The 20,620-nt window shown below is 34.0% G+C and overlaps 1 protein-coding gene across 2 annotated transcripts in view; it reads left to right on the top strand.

The window, feature by feature from the left end:
* The window catches only part of Ork1 (open rectifier K[+] channel 1), a 99,442-nt gene that overhangs the window by 33,235 nt on the left and 45,587 nt on the right, over positions 1 to 20,620 (top strand). The window contains exon 2 of one of the 2 annotated variants that reach the window (XM_075298927.1): positions 16,276 to 16,566. In XM_075298927.1, coding sequence (XP_075155042.1) covers positions 16,422 to 16,566 — 145 coding nt within the window. In that variant the 5' untranslated portion in view covers positions 16,276 to 16,421. The remainder of the gene's footprint in view (positions 1 to 16,275; positions 16,567 to 20,620) is intronic. The other variant, XM_075298926.1, reaches the window with a different exon arrangement.

Here is a 20,620-nt window from a genome sequence, read left to right on the forward strand (position 1 = left end):
ATTTAAAAATTGTTAAAATGTCTTTAGCGCTGTACGAAGTTCGAGACAGGTACAATTTTAGTAAAATTTACTCATTTCCGAAACTTATGAACTCAATTTAAGCAAACTTCTGCCATTTTAGGAAAATATGAACTATTTTATTTTTTAGTAAAATTGTGCACTATATTTGTATATAACTTTTTTTCTGATTTTTAGTTCACATCATTAAAGTTAGCAAAAAGTTATTCAAATAGGGAACATTTGCTCATATTGTGCAAAATTTGACTAAAATCAACTAATCTTCATGAACTAAAATAAAGTTCAGTTGGCATTAGAGCCTCTTTTTTCTGAGTGTAGATTCCATGTGGGCTAATTTACAATTTAGAAGTTTACAGATACCTTGCGGCAATTGTTGCGACTATTTGGGGTTTAGTAAAACTTTGTACGTCATCCATGGCGGAGGGTACATAAGCCTCGGACTGGCAGAACTTACTGCCGTATACACTTGTTTGTTTTCGAGCAACATTAAAACAATCCAACTCTTTTTCGTCTATTTTTAGCAAAAATCCATACAATGGATAATATTTCACATTTACAGATATTTTTAAAAATTTTGTACTCAGAGATTATTTTTGATAATTACACGTAGTTATAATGTAGAGGAATACAAATATTTTATTTTTATGCGTTACACAGAAGCAAAAAAAAATAAATCACAGAGTTAATTAGGAATTAAAATAATACTTAATTAAAAAATAATACATTTTTCGACAATTTTAATTAGTTATATATATTTTTAAAATTAATTCAATTAAGATTTTAAATTGATTTTGATCGCAAATAAAAACAAGCATTTACTGCAGTTTTACTTATTATTTCTGCTTTTATTGAAATATGTTTTTTTTTTACATGTTTATAAGAGTTCATAGGACTTAGCATTTTCTTAGGTGTTTTACGATTATAATTATATATGGATTGTTTTTTTTTTTTATTTGGATTAAGCTAAATATTAAATGAATAATATGTCTATAGGGCTGTTTTCTTTTAGCACTGGATAGCCTGAGCCGTGAAGGACTAAACCAAAACAGAGTACTTGTTTATCCAGGACATCTCCAAAAATATGCAACACTGTCATCAGCTGTTTAAAAACAATCACCGAAAAGAAGTGAAATATTGCATTTTTATACCCTCCACCATAGGATGGGGGTATATTAACTTTGTCATTCCGTTTGTAATACATCGAAATATTGCTCTAAGACCCCATAAAGTATATATATATATATATATATATATATATATATATATATATATATATATATATATATATATATATATATATATATATATATATATATATATATATATATATATATATATATATATATATATATATATATATATATATATATATATATATATATATATATATATATATATATATATATATATATATATATATATATATATATATATATATATATATATATATATATATATATATATATATATATATATATATATATATATATATATTTTTTTTTTTTTTTTTCTGGGTCGTGGTGAAATTCTGAGTCGATCTGAGCATGTCCGTCCGTCCGTCTGTTGAAATCACGCTAACTTCCGAACGACACAAGCTATCGACATGAATCTTGGCAGAAGTAGTTGTTGTTGATTTAGGTCGGATGGTATTGCAAATGGGCCATAGCGGTTCACTTTTACGTATAGCCCCCATATAAACGGACCCCCAAATTTGGCTTGCGGAGCCTCTAAGAAAAGCAAATTTCATCCGATTCGGTTGAAGTTTGGTACGTGATGTTAGTATATGGTATCCAACAACCATGCATGAATTGGTTCATATCAGTCCATAATTATATATAGCCCCCATATAAACCGATCCCCAGATTTGAACTCCGGGGCCTTTTGGAAAAGCAAAATTCATCCGATCTGGTTGAAATTTGGTACGTGGTGGTAGTATATGATATTTAACAACCATACCAAAAGTGGTCCATATCAGTCCATAATCATATATAGCCCCCATATAAACCGATCCCGAGATTTGGTTTGGAGCCTCTTGGAGGAGCAAATTTCATCCGAGTCAGTTGAAATTTAGTACATTGTGCTAGTATATGGCCGTTACCAACCAAGTCTACTAAGTCCATATCGGTCTATAGTTATATATAGCCCTCAGATAAATCGATCCCCAATCACACAAAAATTGGTCCATATCAAGTTCATAATTGTATATAGCCCCCATATAAACTACCCCCCATATTTCAATTCTGGCTCTCTACGTACCGTGCAAAAAGTCCATATCGATTCGTAATTATTTGTAGACTTAACTATACATAACTTTTTAGTATAATATATACCACGTATGGACTAACTCACAATTTAGAAAACGATGTTAAGAAGTTTTAAGATACCACAACCCAAGTAATTGGATTGTGGATGACAGTCTTTCGTAGAAGTTTCTAAGCAATCCATGGTGGAGGGTACATAAGATTCGGCCTGGCCGAACTTACGGCCGTATATACTTGTTTTTCGATAAATTAGTCACAATAAATTGCGTCATTTTATCAAAATACAATCTGGCAACATCGGCGCGACTTGCACTTATGAGATGTTCTGGATAGAACACCAGTGCAACGATGTTCTGCACGCAAAAAAATAATTCTTTCCTCCCAAACGAAATTTTAGACAAACAAAGTTCGTTTCTCATTTGCTTTTCGTTGAAAGGAAGTGTATTTGGAAGAAAAGTATTTTTTTTTGTGATAAACTTTTATTCCTTTCCAGGATGTAAAAACAATTTCATAAAGACTAACTCAAAAAAAATTTTTTCTGGCTAATTGCATTTTCCCTCACATCTTTCCCACTTCCACGAAGTTTTTTAGTTCTTAGCACCTTTTTCTGTAACACAAACAATGTAGAAGAAATTTTACGATTTTATTAATTATAATTTTTTTTTACTATTCGCCTGAACGGAGAATCGAACGGCGGACCATGCAATTTGTAAGCCAACACACTATCCACTGAGCCATGTAGCCGTTATCGTCATCAATAGACAATTACCCATATAACTAAGTTATATTTATATAGCATAGCTTGCGGCGCCCACGAGCCGATTAAACAAAGTTTATTTAACAGAAAAATACATTTAGTTGGGCACCGTGGAGCAGTGGTCGTGGGTTCGATCCCTGCTTCGACCAATTTTTTTTTTTTTACATATATTCCAGATATGATCGGAAGATTCCGAAAAATTTTTCAACATTACATTCTACTATATTAAATTTTTACTATGAACTGTAAAATGTGTCTTATTAAAGACCGAAATTTAGAAAAGAACAGTGTTTGATATAAACGAAATGGACTGTGTTGTTGGTTCAAAAATAACTTTTTTTACTGAAAAAATAAAAATTTTGTAACAAACGAATTTTTTTTTGGTGATAAAAGTGTATACTTTTCGAAGCAATTCAAAAAACTCTAACAAACGAAAAACGTTTTCGGTACACGTTTTCCAAACGTTTTTTTTTTTTCTTTGCGTGTGGATAGCCCATACAAATGTTGCATTCAGTGCTAAAAGAAAACAGCCCTTATGTAAAAACTAATTATTTTCACTTACGTTTTTTATTTGAAATATTTTTTATTTATTTATGTGTTTTACGATTATAATTATGGATGGATTGTTTCTTTGGTTTTAACTAAACATTTAATAAATAATATATCTATGTAAAAACTAATAATTTTCACTAATATTTTTATTATGATATATTTTTCATTTAATTAAAAGTTTAATTTTAAATTAAAATGTGAAAACTTTCAATCGTTTTTTCAACTGAATTTTTTTTTTAATTATTTGTATCATTTAATACATATTAAATATATTAAACTTCAATCCACTTGTTAATTGGAAATATTTTGGTGATATTTTTTGTTTGTGTAATTTTCTATAACCAATTTTTTAGACCAGCCTCATATAGCTATCACATCAAATATTGATGAAAGTATAATTTCGATGTCATATCTTTAGGACACAAACAAAAATTGGAAGTAAATTGCTTGTGTTTTTACTACCATGCCAGATAAAGACAAATCATCAGCTATTCCATGTTTTGTATTAAACTACTGGCAAAAGATTAAGAATCTCTATGCTTCTTACATTTTATGGTCATAGCCAAAAAGATAACCTACATTATTTATATACATACGAAGGAGAAGGTTATTCAAAACATAATGCTTTTGTTACCATCGAAACGATTACTTTCGGAAGCCACGGCAAAATAGCAACTGATACCAAATTGACTTGACCGATGAGCACTTTCACAAAATAAACAACGCTACGTATTCGCAAAGTTTAAGCTTTACCACTAAAAAAAAAACATCAAATGCAATTGCCGACTAAGAACTGATATTTCATGAATTGGAATCACCCAACGTATCATAATATCTGTAAACAATTGAATAATATTCAAAGTTCAAATCTAATTATTATTTTTTACTCAAATATTGGCTTTTCTTCGAACATGATAAAACCATAGAGTGAAGAGAAAAGAATCTATCATAGCAATTTCGCAGAAACTATCATTAAGGGTTGAGAGTTCTTTTGTCGATGATGGTATAATTTGTTTTTTTTTTTTTTTTTGCAAAGAGGTGTTTTCTTTTCTGAGGAACAAAATTTTAGAAAAACAAAGTTTTCTTTTGACACTTGAAAATGTTCTTTCAAAGAAAATAAAATTTTTAGAGACTTCAATAGCTTATCATCAATTCTGATTAATTTTCTCTAAATGAAAATACTTTTTCATTCCAGAGGAAAAATAATATCCAAAAATAAAATATAATCATGATGATGATCTTTAGTCATTACAACTATTAATTAATGTCTGCTTTCGTATTGAGTAACACACACACACACAAAAATATTTATATCCTTGGAAATTAAATTTTAGATGAACGAAGTTTTTCTGTCTCTTTAAATCTTTGTTTATGGTATCTGATACCACCTCCGTCCCCAGCGAACTTTGTTCAGCCTGAAAAAACACAATTTTATTATTTATTTTTAGATGGGAGACATGGAACATTTTTGCCACAACAATCTTGTTTTCTCGCCAAACATAAATGGCTTGCCGAAATCAGGCACATATTGTCCGAGAAAATAGTATGTTTGAGGTGATCATATTTTCTCTCTCAATTACCAAATTATCTATTTAACTTCTCCTATAAGTTAACAAAGCTATTTTCGAAGAAATAAATATAATATATATTTATGGTCCGATTTCGAAAAATGTTTATGCACCCTCACAAAAAATCGCTTCTGTAACATATACTCCCAAACATATTTTGCTTCAAGCATATACATTTTTGGGTATTGCCCAAACATTTATTTGTTTGATCTCTTCCAATATATAATATGTTTGAAAGCATATTGGTCTAAACAATATATGTTTGGGTAGTCTAAGTTCCAAACATTTTGTATTTTTGCATCCAAATTCAATAATGTTGTCTTCCAAAAAACAATATGTTATTATGTGAACATATAATATGTTTGGTAGCATTTTGCACCCAAAAATATTATATGCTTAAAAAAATTTCTCCCAAACAATATTGTGCTCAAAATTTTATTTATTTATTTATTTATATATAAATATATTTACAATCATAATGAATTATGAAAATAAACAGGTAATATAGGTGCTAACAACATAGGTTTTCGATCTGAATGCTCAAAATGTTGTTTCTGCCTAATTGTATATTCCTCCACATCTTTCTCACTTCCATGAGATTTTTTAGTTCTTAGCACCTTTTTATGTAATGCAAACATTGTAGAAGAAATTGTTATATTTTATAATTTTTTTTAATTTTACTTTTTGCCGGACGGGGATTCGAACAGCGGACCACACAGTTTGTAAGGATCAAAGAATTAGCTGGTCAATTGTCCAAGGAAAAATAAAATGTTAATTTTGTAATAACAAGCCACAACCACCAACTTAATTCAATATCGCTCCCTGTTAAATAGCGCTCCAAGCTACTAAACACATATATGTTTATAGGCTATTTCTAAATTAATATATGTTTGCATCCAAGCATATTATATTTACAAACATTTTATGTCCCAAACATAATATGTGCTAACATATTAACATATATGTCCCAAACATGTTATGCTAGTTTATGAACATTATATGCTTGCACTCAAAAATATTGTGTGTAAAAATTTGTGTTCCAAACATATAATGTTTATAGCCAAACATATGAAAAACAGTCTTTTTCAACCGTGTGGTTGTTAGTGGTCATACATTAACCGAATTTGATACTCTCTACATCCAAATACAAAAAACAAGTATATACGGCCGTAAGTTCGGCCAGGCCGAAGCTTATGTACCCTCCATCATGGATTGCGCAGAAACTTCTTCTATACACTGCCATCCACAATCGAATTACTTAAGTTGTGGTAACGCTTGCCGATGGCAAGGTATCTTAAAACCTCCTAACACCATCTTCTAAATTGTATGTAAGTCCATACGTGGTATATATTAAATCAAAAAAGATCGATCCAATACGTATATAATTCAGTTTGACAAAGTAGACATAAAAATTTTGACAAAATTTTCTACAGAAATAAAATTTTAACAAAATTTTCTATAGAAATAAAAATTTTGACAAAATTTTCTATGGAAAAAAAAGTTGACAAACATTTCTACAGAACTAAAATTTTAACAAAATTTTCTATAGAAATAAACTTTTGACAAAATATTCTATAGAAATAAAATCTTGGTAGATTATTTTTGGTTCGAGTGGCAACCATGATTATGAACCGAATAAAATTTGAACAAAATTTTCTATAGAAATAAAATTTTGACAAAATTTTCTATAGAAATAAAATTTTGACAAAATTTTCTATAGAAATAAAATTTTGACAATGATGAAAATTTTATGATGAACCGAATAAAATGTAAACAAAATTTTCTCTAGAAATAAAATTTTGACAAAATTTTCTATAGAAATAAAATTTTTGACAAAATTTTCTATACAAATAAAATTTTGGTAGATTATTTTTGGCTCTAGTGGCAACCATTTTGGTATGGTTGTTAGCGACCATATACTAACACCACGTTCCTAATTTGAATCGGATCGGATGAATTTTGCTCTTCCAAGAGGCTCCGGAGGTCAAATCTGGAGAACGTTTTATATGGGGGCTATATATAATTATGGACCGATATGGACCAATTCTGGCACGGTTGTTAAAGATCATATACTAACACCATGTTCCAAATTACAACCGGATTGGATGAAATTTGCTTCTCTTGGAGACTTCGCAAGCCAAATCTGGGGATCGGTTTATATGGGGGCTATATATAATTATGAACCGATGTGGACCAATTTTTGCATGGTTGTTAGAGACCATATACCAATATCATGTACCAAATTTCAGGCGGATCGGATGAAATTTGCTTCTTTTTGAGGCTTCGCAAGCCAAATCTGGAGATCGGTTTATATGGGGTCTATATATAATTATGGACCGATGTGGACCAATTTTTGCATGGTTGTTAGAGACCATATACCAACATCATGTACCAAATTTCAGCCGGATCGGATAAAATTTACCTCCCTTTTAGGCTCCGCAAGCCAAATCTGGGGATCGGTTTATATGGGGGCTATATATAATTATGGACCGATGTGGACCAATTTTTGCTTGATTGTTAGAGACCATATACCGACACCATGTACCAAATTTCAGCCGGATCGGATGAAATATGCTTCTCTTAGAGGCTCCACAAGCCAAATCTGGGGATCGGTTTATATGGGGGCTATATATAATTAAGGACCGATATGGACCAATTTTTGCATGGTTGTTAGAGACCATATACCAACACCATGTACCAAATTTCAGCCGGATCGGATGAAATTTACCTCCCTTTTAGGCTCCGCAAGCCAAATCTGGGGATCGGTTTATATGGGGGCTATATATAATTATGGACCGATGTGGACCAATTTTTGCATGATTGTTAGAGACCATATACCAACACCATATACCAAATTTCAGCCGGATCGGATGAAATATGCTTCTGTTAGAGGCTTCACAAGCCAAATCTGAGGGTCCCTTTATATGGGGGCTATACGTAAAAGTGGACCGATATGTCCCATTTTCAATACCATCCGACCTACATCGATAACAACTACTTGTGCCAAGTTTCAAGTCGATAGCTTGTTTCGTTCGGAAGTTAGCGTGATTTCAACAGACGGACGGACGGACGGACGGACGGACGGACGGACGGACGGACGGACGGACATGCTTAGATCGACTCAGAATTTCACCACGACCCAGAATATATATACTTTATGGGGTCTTAGAGCAATATTTCGATGTGTTACAAACGGAATGACAAAGTTAATATACCCCCATCCTATGATGGAGGGTATAATAAGGATGACGTTTTTACTATATGATGGATTGGTAACAGGTTGGCTGATAAGTCCCGGTCTGACACATAGATGGCGTCGCTAGTATTAAATGCATATTATTTTATATAGTACCAACCTTCATATGATTCGTGTCAAAATCTGGCGTCTGTAAGTCAATTAGTTTGTGAAATAGAGCGTCTTTTGTGAAGCAACTTTTGTTATTGTGAAAAAAATGGAAAAAAACAGGAATTTCGTGTTTTGATAAAATACTGTTTTCTGAAGGGAAAAAATACGGTGGAAGCAAAAACTTGGCTTGATAATGAGTTTCTGGACTCTGCCCCAGGGAAATCAAGAATAATTGATTGGTATGCAAATCAATTATAGGTGAAATGAGCACGGAGGACGGTGAACGCAGTGGACGCCCGAAAGAGGTGATTACCGACGAAAACATCAAAAAATCCACAAAATAATTTTGAATGGCCGTAAAATGAAGTTGATCGAGATAGCAGAGGCCTTAAAGATATCAAAGGAACGTGTTGGTCATATCATTCATCAATATTTGGATATGCGGAAGCTCTGTGCAATGTGAGCTCGCGACATTTGACCAAAAACAACAACGTGTTGATGATTCTGGGCGGTGTTTGCAGCTGTTAACTCGTAATACACCCGAGTTTTTCCGTCGATATGTGACAATGGATGAAACAATGGACAATGGAGAATTCTTGATATTTCCCAACTGTACTTCAATTTCCTATAAAAATAAAATTTAGCAAGAATTTTCTAGGTTAGGTTAGGTTAAAGTGGCAGCCCGATTAAGATTCAGGCTCACTTAGACTATTCAGTCTATTGTGATACCACATTAACTAAAGGTACCTATTACATATGGGCACTTCTAGTTTTAACCGCTGAACCTTCTTGATTATTTTTCTTTGTTGAACCAACCAAATTGTTCCAAAAACATTAGCAGACTGCTTAAGTTAACGTTTTCCAGATCCACCAGTAATCTGAAGCTATATGCTCCTAAAAGTTGCTTGTGCTTTACACAAAATGCAGGACACTCACACAAGAGGTGTTTAATTGACTCCTTTACCTCCGCATCATGACAGCTCCTTTAATAGTCATTATACTTCGCGCCTATAGTTTTTGCGAAATCGCCTATCAGGCAGCGACCCGTTATAGCAGATATCAGAAGTGATATCTGACGTCTCGAGAACACTAGCATATCTAGTGTGCGGTTTAAGTTTAAATGGGGCCATATTTGCTTGGTGTCGTTACAGCCCTTGCAATTCTCCCATCGAACATTTGCCATCATAACAGCCTTCTCACGCAACATGATCTTGCAGGTAGCCAGGGGCATACCAACAGATTCTAGTTCCCCTGGAATATGTAAGGTAGTCCCTAGCCTCGCCAACTCATTTTGGGCCTAACTCTTGGTCATTGCCCAGATTTATAACTCCAGTCGATACCCGTCCACTGGGCCCTGAAGTTAACAACCCAGTGGATGGCTTTGAATTTCGCTGCATGGTGGCTTAATATCCAACCACACTTTGGGCAAAGCCCTATAACAACAATAACGATTGAAGAGAAGCCAACAATAACAAACAAAACGAATGAAGATAGAGGAAGCACGCTCAAAAAGAAACCCCGTCAACTATATTCAAATCGATGATTTGAGTTTGACAAAGGAAAAGAGATATGCTTGCAAAATTTGTTTAGGTAGTAGCCGACTATCAAACCCTTTTTCGGAAGGTTAAAGAGTAATTCACTTTGGGTTGAGTGAATTACCCGAATTTATTCTGATAATTGGTTGATAGTTTTGCTGCAAGTAGAGGATGCTGATGAGGAATGTGGTAATTCCGAAACAGCTGTACATCCAACCATCTTGCAGTCTATAGGGCTTTGCCCAAATAAATTTGACAAGCATACTTTTCCTCTTTCGGTTATGGTACACTTGTAGTTTAGTCAATGCATGGCTTTAAGCTGATATCAAAAACAACAATAACGATTGAAGAGAAGCCAACAATAACAAACAAAACGAATGAAAAATAAAATAGTGCAAAACATTTTCTGTAGAATTAAAATTTTGCAAACATTTTCTATAGAAATAGAATTTAGCAAAAATTTTCTATAGCTATACAATTTTGAAACAAAATTTCTATAAAAATATAATTTAGCAAAAATTTTTTATAGAAATAAAATTTCGCAAAAATTTTCTATAAAATATATTTTTTTTTGTTTTGTTATTGTTGGTTTTGTTCTTTAATCATTGTTGTTGTTTTTGATTTCAGCTTAAAACCATTGTGTTGACTAAACTACAAGAGTAGCTTAACCAACAGGAAAGAGGAAAATAATGTTTGTCAAATTTATTTGGGCAAAGCCCTATAGACTGCAAGATGGTTGGATGGACGCACGTTTCGGAATTACCACATTGCTCATCAGCATCCTCTACTTGCACCAAAACTATCAACCAATTATCAGAATAAATTCAGGCAGTTCGCTAAACCCAAAGTGAACCACACTTGAACCTTCCGAAAAAAAGGTTTATGATAGCCGGCTCATGTCGAAATAAATTCATACAAACATCTCTCTTTTCATTTGCCACCATCAAATCATCGATTTGAGTGCAGTTGGCTGGGTTTATTTTGAGCGTGCTTCCTCTTACTTCATTCGTGTTTTGTTTTTTATTGTAAAAATTATTTGCAAAAATTTTCCATAGAAATAATAAAAAGTTTCTATAGCAATAAAATTTGGAAAAAATTTCAATAGAAAAAATAATATAATTTAGCAAAAATTTTCTGTAAAATAACATTTTTCAAAAATTTTCTATAGGAATAAAATTTTGCAAAAATTTTCTATAGCAATAAAATTTTAAACAAAATTTCTATAGAAATAAAATTTTACAAAAATTTTCTATAACAATAAAATTTTGCAAAAATTTTCTAAAACAATAAAATTTTGAAAAAAAAAATCTATAGAAATAAAATTTTCGTTTTGGTTTTTTATTGTTGGTTTGTACTTCAATCATATTTGTTGATTTGATCTCAGCTTTAAAACCATTGCGTTGAGTAACCTACAAGAGTAGCTTAACCAACAGAAGAAAAGAATGTTTGTCAAATTTATTTGGCCAAAGTCTTATAGACTGCAAGATGGTTGGATGGACGCACGTTTCGGAATTACAACATTCCTCATCAGCATCCTCTACTTGCAGCAAAACTATCAACCAATTATCAGAATAAATTCCTCTTCTTTTCCTCTGTTGGTTAAGCTATTCTTGTAGTTTAGTCAACGCAATGGTTTTAAAGCTGAGATCAAAACAACAAATATGATTGAAGTACAAACCAACAATAAACAACCCAGCAAAAAAATTTGGAAGTTCTTCCAAAGGCACAACTTTAAAAGCACTTCCAGAAGATGCACTCCCAATGATGTTATTTATTTTAACTACGCAGGAAGTTCTTCTAATTCAATTTGTTATAACTTGGTTTTTTCATACTTTTAATGGGTAATTTTAACTTTTTTTGTTTCAAAGAGGTTAAAAACAGAGTAAGAATTCATAAAATGGTACAAATAATTTAAATTTTGTCGAAAAAAGTGCTAAATCCAATCTGAAAAAATTGTGAATTTTTTTAAAATATTTGACGTCAAACATTTTCGACAAGCGTTAGAATCCATTAAAAATTATAAAAAATTATAAAAATTATTTAGTTGACAAAATTTCACAGAATTTTTTAATTTACATCCAAAACATTGAATTCGGATCACACCTAAAGGAATGATGCAAATTCAGTGCAACGGCTTTTAAAATGGAGGACTTCCGTCCCATGTTAAATTCATCGCTTCTGCGTCAATTTTGCACCACTTCCGGATCCAAAAAGAAAATGTTCATTACTTTTTTAGCGACGCTGTTTTTGCTGGGAAGTATATACGGCCGTAAGTTCGGCCAGGCCGAATCTTATGTACCCTCTACCATGGATTGCGTAGAAACTTCTACGAAAGACTGTCATCCACAATCGAATTACTTGGCTTGTGGTCTCTTAAAACTTCTTAACATCGTTTTCTAAATTGTGAGTTAGGCCATACGTGGTATATATTAGACAAAAAAGTTATGTATAGGTAAGTCTACAAATAATTACGAATCGACATGGACTTTTGCACCGTACGTAGAGAGCCAGAATTGAAATATGGGGGTCGCTTATATCGGGGCTATATAGAAATATGAACTTGATATGGACCAATTTTTGTGTGATTGGGGATCGATTTATCTGAGGGCTATATATAACTATAGACCGATATGGACCTAGTTAGGCATGGTTGTTAACGGCCATACACTAGCACAATGTACCAAATTTCAACTGACTCGGATGAAATTTGCTCCTCCAAGAGGCTCCAAAACCACATCTCGGGATCGGTTTATATGGGTGCTATATATGATTATGGACTGATATGGACCACTTTTGGCATGGTTGTTATATCATATTCTACCACCACGTACCATATTTCAACCAGATCGGATGAATTTTGCTTCTCCAAAAGGCACCAGAGGTCAAATCTGGGGATCGGTTTATATGGGGGCTATATATAATTATGGACTGATATGAACCAATTCCTGCATGGTTGTTGGATACCTTATACTAACATCACGTACCAAATTTCAAACGAATCGGATGAATTTTGCTCTTCCAATGGGCTCCGAAGGTCAAATCCTGGATCGGTTTATATGGGGCCTGTATATAATTATTGCCCGATATCGACCAATTTTTGCATGGGTGTTTGAGACCATATATTAACACCACGTACCAAATTTCAATTGAATCAGATGAATTTTGGTCTTCCGAGAGGCTTAGAGGCTCCGCAAGCCAAATCGGGGGATCGGTTTATATGGGTGCTATATATAATTATGGACCGATGTGGACCAATTTCTGCATGGTTGTTAGAGACCATATACTAACACCATGTACCAAATTTCAGCCGGATCGGATGTACTTCAATCATATTTGTTGTTTTGATCTCAGCATTAAAACCATTGCGTTGAGTAAACTACAAGAGTAGCTTAACCAACAGAGGAAAAGAATGTTTGTCAAATTTAGTTGGGCGAAGCCCTATAGACTGCAAGATGGTTGGACGGACGCACGTTTCGGAATTGCCACATTCCTCATCAGCATCCTTTACTTGCAGCAGTAGCTTAACCAACAGAGGAAAAGAAGAGGAATTTATTCTGATAATTGGTTGATAGTTTTGCTGCAAGTAGAGGATGCTGATGAGGAATGTGGTAATTCCGAAACGTGCGTCCGTCCAACCATCTTGCAGTCTATAGGGCTTTGCCCAAATAAATTTGACAAACATTCTTTTCCTCTTTTGGCTAAGCTACTCTTGTAGTTTAGTCAACGCAATGGTTTTAAAGCTGAGATCAAACCAACAAATAAAATTTTGCAAAAATTTTCTATATAAATAAAATCTTGCAAAAATTATCTATAGAAATAAAATTTTGAAAAAATTTTCTAAAGAAATAAAATTTTGAAAAAATTCTAAAAAATCAATTTTTGCAAAAATTTTCTATAGAAATAAAATTTTGAAAAAAAAATCTATAACAATAAAATTTTGAAAAAAAATCTATAACAATAAAATTTTGAAAAAAAAATCTATAGAAATAAAATTTTGCAAACATTTTTTTATAAAAATATAATTTAGCAAAAGTTTCTATACTCAAAAAAAAGTATACTTGGATCCAAAGATTTTGACCTTCCTTTAAGGATTTTGGTATTGATTCCGAGCCAAAGATGCGGCTTCTTTAAAATAAAGACATTTTTTACTAACCTCCCTGTCTTTAAATCTAGGATCAATAAAATTAAAATTGGATACAGATCTAATTCATCGAGTTTTTATTTTCTTTTTGCGATATATTAATAAAGGCATTTATGTACAAACAAATTTCAATTTCAAAATCCAAATTATGCCAGGTACTTCAAAGTAAAACCAGTTTTGTTAATGCTACAAAAAACTTTAAACCAAAGATGCAAATCCTTACAATAAGTCTTAGCCTATATTTGAAGCGTTTTTATCTTAAATTTAAAAATTCAATATGTCAGTTGAGTTAAAGACGATTTCTTTCAATTAAAAATGTTTTCCTTTATTTTATGGAAAATTTGCCTTACTTTAAAGATCTACAACTTCAGCAGAGAGACGTAAAATTTCAAGATTTGTGTCCTAAATTTAATGAAAAAAATTTGTGAAGCAAGGATGTCAGTTGAGTTAAAGACGATTTCTTTAAATTAAAAATGTTTTCCCTTATTTTATGGAAAATTTGCCTTACTTTAAAGATCTACAACTTCAGCAGAGAGACGTAAAATTTCAAGATTTGTGTCCTAAATTTAATAAAACAAATTTTTGAAGCAAGGATTATAAACTTTCTTTTAATTAAAATGTCATTGTTTTAAATAGTTTTGTCCTTAGCATTGCGTAAGTCCTAAAATTTAAGTTGCATAATCTTCCATATTAGACAAATGTTTTTTTCAGTGTATAGAAATAAAATTTTAACTCCTCAAGTAATAAATCGCCAAATAATAACAAATCCTTTTAACTTTAATACAAAGTATCTTTCCCACTTAAAAAATCACAATTCAAACTGAATTCTTTTCTACCATTAATACCTTTTTTCAAAAATGAAATGATGTGGTTTATACACCATTGGCAATTTTTTAATGGCCGATTAAAATTTTTATGGATTTTTTAGAAATACTTTCTTTATCAATGAATAATTTAGATAAGTTCTACCAACTGATTTCATCATTAGTTCCCACGACCATGACATACGATGATGATGATGATATTGCCCTACCGTTTCGGAAATAATCTACAACCGTCTGCAGACATACTATATTCTAGAACCAATTTATAGACCACAGAAAAAAAAGAGAAATATGTTACTCTCTTGACCAGGGACGTAGTATATTTTTTTAAGGAAACGAGAGACTTTAAAAATTTGATATATACATTCTATAATTTCGTATACTTTTTGATAGGGGAAAGTATGTTTGAGTGGATTTTCCACTAGGCCCCCCATTTTGCTACGTCTCTTTTTATAGACGTAAATGTTTCTTTTTTGTTTCTTTTCACAAAATTGATGAGTTTCTTTAATTTAGGTTCTACTGATAAAGATTAGGATTTTCTTTGCTCTCCGATTTGATAGAAAGTGAGCTTCTTGGTAATAATTTTTTAATTGGTGTTTGTACTTTATTCTTAGATAACTAAATTATTGATATGAGTACTCACAAACACCAAAAAAAAACATGACCAGGAGTGGTGCTACCACGGGTTTCCTATACCGAATTTTAAAGTTAAATTAAAAAACAAGCAAAAGAACGGAATGGTTCAATTTGTCTTGTAGCCTATGAAGAGGCATTTGTTAATGTCTAATGTCAAGCACCATCAACAATAACTACAACAATAATAAAAACACCTCACCTCAATTGAATTCGTAGTATGGTAAAAATTAGAGACAATTTTCAATTTAAAAAATTCAGTTTAGAAATTCAGTTCAAACCCTACGGCTTGTGTCTGGCCAGAAACGTGATTTTTCTACAAATTCTTCCGATGAAGAACGATTAATGACAATAACCTGAAACATTGTCGCCCATTCCACAAAGCTATAAAAATACACTAAATACGTAGTAAAAACAAAAATAAATAAAAACTTAGTAATAATAATAATAATAACAAACGCGAAAAAAAGTCGAGAAATTTTTAAATGTTTTTCATCGTTAGCATTTTTGCAATCGCTTACACGAAAACGAGGCAAATTACGTGGATCTTCATCAGCACTACGACAACGACAATAATAATTTTTACTACCAACATCATCATCATCATCTTCTACCATCATCATGGTTAATATTTACTTAGCATTTTCTCGCTTAACAGCTGCCGCAACATCCGCCCGGATAGCGGAAAGTAAAAGAAAGTGTGCATCGTCGTATCCTAATGAGACACCATTGAATAATTGTCCCGACGACCCTGCCTATATAGTCAGCACAAACGACAGCCCCAGGATGATGTCACCGAAGCGTATGATACTCTTGCTGATATTCTACATTTCATATCTGATGTTTGGTGCCAGTATTTACTATCATATTGAGCATAATTTGGAAAATCAAAGGCGTGCAGAAGAGCTTAAGGAGCGCATTGCTATTAATGGTAAGTTCGAAATGTTTGAAAAAAATATATATAATTACCGTTCTCCTGAACGAATTTTTACGCGGAAGGACAAGTTTAGTGGGAATTCCATTGTAGCTGAAAGATATTTGTTTTTTGAGACTATGGCTTGTATTTCTATCGCGATAAATTTTTTTGTGAAATAGCACAGATAATCGATAAAAATTATTCCATGCGCATCCCAAAAAACAGAGGCTATTACTTTGCCAGCGGACTTTTGAGTCTTTCCACGCTTCGGAGACGGTTCACCGGTCCCTGTCCACTCAGCCGACTGTCGATTGGACTCAGGAGTGTAGTGATGGAGCCATGTTTCATCCATTGTCACATATCGACGGAAAAACTCAGGTATATTACGAGTTAACAGCTGTAAACACCGCTCAGAATCATCAACACGTTATTGTTTTTGGTCAAATATGAGCTCGCGCGGCACCCATTTTGCACAGAGCTTCCGCATATCCAAATATTGATGAATGATATGACCAACACGTTCCTTTGATATCTTTAAGGCCTCTGCTATCCCGATCAACTTAATTTTACGGTCATTCAAAATCATTTTGTGGATTTTTTTTATGTTTTCGTCGGTAACCACCTTTTTCGGGCGTCCACTGCGTTCACCGTTCACCGTCCTCCGTGCTCATTTCACCACGCTTGAATTTTGCATACCAATCAATTATTGTTGATTTCCCTGGGGCAGACCTTGGAAACTCATTATCAAGTCAAGTTTTTGCTTCCACCGTATTTTTTCCCTTCACAAAACAGTATTTTATCAAAACACGAAATTCCTTTTTTTACTTTTTTTTACAATAACAAAATGTGCTTCACAAAAGACGCTCTATCTCACAAACTAATTGACTTACAGACGTCAAATTTTAACACGAATCATTTGAAGGTTGATACTATATAAAAATAATATGCATTTAAAACTAAAGGGTGATACGGTCAAAATTTGGTCAAGGAAAAACGCGTGTATATCGGTGAAATCGTTTATTTAAAAAATCAAATTAAATTTCTTTTTCAAGTTCAATTAGTATAAAATTCAGGAAAAATATTCAGTTAGGCTTTCGCTTTTCCAAATCCGAATTGCCGGGCCGCACGCTTGACACCTGCCATCAGATTTTGTACAGCCACCTTGTCCACCTTCTTCGCCGCAGAAAGCCAGTTTGCCTTGAACTGCTGCTCGTCCTTAGCAGTTTTTTTGGTCTTCTTTAGGTTCCGCTTGACAATAGCCCAGTATTTCTCAATTGGGCGGAGCTCTGGCGTGTTGGGAGGGTTCTTGTCCTTGGGAACCACCTGCACGTTGTTAGCGGCGTACCACTCCATGGCCTTTTTACCGTAATGGCAAGATGCCAAATCCGGCCAAAACAGTACGGAACAACCGTGTTTCTTCAGGAAAGGCAGCAGACGTTTATTCAAACACTCTTTCACGTAAATTTCTTGGTTGACAGTCCCGGAAGCTATGAAAATGCTGCTTTTCAAGCCACAGGTACAGATGGCTTGCCAAACCAGATATTTCTTTGCGAACTTTGACAGTTTTATGTGCTTGAAAATATCTGCTACCTTTCCCCTTCCTTTTGCCGTATAAAACTCCTGTCCCGGAAGCTGCTTGTAGTCGGCTTTGACGTAGGTCTCGTCGTCCATTACCACGCAGTCAAACTTCGTCAGCATCGTCGTGTACAGCCTCCGGGATCGCGCTTTGGCCGTTGTCTTTTGTTTATCATCGCGATTTGGAGTCACTACCTGCTTGTAAGTCGATAGTCTGGCTCGTTTTTTGGCTCGATGCACGGTTGTAGACGATACACCCAGCTTATTTGCGGCATCTCGGAGAGAGAGAGGTTAAGGTTTCGCTTGAAACTACCGGCAACTCTCTTTGTCGTCTCAGCGGCTTCCGGTTTTCGATTTCCCCCCGATCCAGACTTAATGGCTGTCGACAAACGATCCCCAAACACTTTAATTACATTTGTAACGGTTGATTTGGCAACTTTTAGCGATTTTGCCAGCTTTGCGTGCAAGTAACTCGGATTTTCGCGATGCGTCTTCACTGAAGAATGAATTCCAAAATCAAAATAGGAGCAGCATTCTACACACACACCTTCAAAATGAGGGGTGTTCAGGTTTTTTAAATGCAAAATTGAAAGAAATACGTCAAGTTTATATTGACCAAATTTGACCGTATCACCCTTTACCGACGCCATCTGCGTCAGACCGGGGACTTATCTGCTATCCTGTTATTAGAGACAAAAACAGATTTTGCAACACCGAGAAGGAAACGAGATAGACACATAGTGACTTTGGGAATAATGCTCGGGACCGACCACTGAGTCGATCTAGCCATGTCCGTCTTTGTAAACTGTTTTATAGGAAGAATGAACAAGGTCGAAAATTGAACTAAATTATACTGCACATTTTGAGATTTCTACAAAGCGTTGTTAAAACTAGAAAAATGTAATGCCTGTTATACTTTTTAATTGCAGTTCACGAAATTACACCCTCTCATAGAAGAAACAAGTATATACGGCAGTAAGTTCGCCCGGGCCGAATCTTAAATACCCACCACCATGAATCAAATATAATAGTTTCCTTTGAAAATTTCAGGGGGGTTTGATTACAGATATTTTCCCAAGTAGATCAGTTCAACCAGTACGCTTCCCACAGATAAATGAAAAAATTTTACCTATGAAGACTAGATCAGATTCGGAATTTATAAGAACCATTTTTTGTTTGAGTTTTAGAGGAATCATAAACATCTCTTGTAAGGGCAAGAAAATGATGAAATAACGCCTTGATTTGAAATCTAAAATCTGTGAAGTTTCATCCCAATTATTTAAATCGCTACGAGAAGTAAAATCTGGAAATTTTGTATTCAGTTTCAAGCAATTTTCATGATCAGTGCGGCTTCTATACTCTCAATAAGTGAAATCGGTCTATATGGAGGCTTTACCAAATGGACCGATAAAACTAAATCATATACACTTTGTTATGGGTCTAAAATGCCAGTATATTTTCAATTTGTGGCAAATCGGATAAAACCCACAATTTCTAGAAACCCTAGGAGTTAAATCGGTAGTTCGGTGTAATGGGGGCTATACCAAAACATGGAAGTATACACACAGTATTCAGCACATTTAATTGTAGTTCAAGAATCTAGACCCCAAATCGGAGGGCCGGTTTAAAAGGGGGCTATATCAAAAACTGGACCGATACTCAATGGGGGAAAATTGAGAACGCGATGTCTGGTGTCTACTCAGAGGTGCGAAAAAAGTTTCCCGGACCAAGTCCTCGACGGCAAGATGCTGGATGGTATCAAGGACGATATAAGTTAATAGCTTTTGCAGACCAGAGGTCTATGGATTGCTTTAAAGCTGCATTGATGCTAATTGGTGAAGTTTGGGAAGGAGCCGCTTTGGAGTTAGTCGATAAAAAAGACATACCGGCTAAACCTAGAGCACATGCATGGATACCGGCAAACCCTCCTGATCCTGAGTCAATACTAGAGAGACTAAAAGAATGTAACCCAGATCTTCCAACCGCCGATTGGAAGGTTGGTCGTTTGGATGAGGTGGATGGACCAAGACGACATGCGGTGTTTATATTAAACATAGAGTCGCTGCCACATCTAGCCCAGACCCAAGGACGCGTAAGTTATGGCTTTCATGATATCCATATGAAGGTATACAAAAGCGATCAGCCAAAGGATTCCGAAACGGACAAGCCTCCGGTAGAGTCAGCAGTGGAAAAATCTCCTAGCGAAGCCGAAGGAGACATAAAACCTGCAGACTATGGCGAAAATCATATGCGGGAAGTTTCTACAGGCTCAAGCCTCACCAAAACTGAACCGCGGATTGTTGCGAGAGTCACCGAGATCTGTGAAGAGGAAGCCCTTGATGACTCAATTGAAGCGGCTGATGTGACGGTGGTTGAAAATTTGGATGGTTCTACGGTTCCTCCAGATAAATCTTCACCATTGTAAGGCCGCTTGTGCTGCCTTAAAAGTTCTCCTGATGAAAGGAGACATAGATATAGTTCTTATTCAAGAACC

The sequence above is a fragment of the Haematobia irritans genome, chromosome 3 (assembly GCF_050003625.1).
Source record: "Haematobia irritans isolate KBUSLIRL chromosome 3, ASM5000362v1, whole genome shotgun sequence".
In the NCBI taxonomy this organism is placed as follows: Eukaryota; Metazoa; Arthropoda; class Insecta; order Diptera; family Muscidae; genus Haematobia; species Haematobia irritans.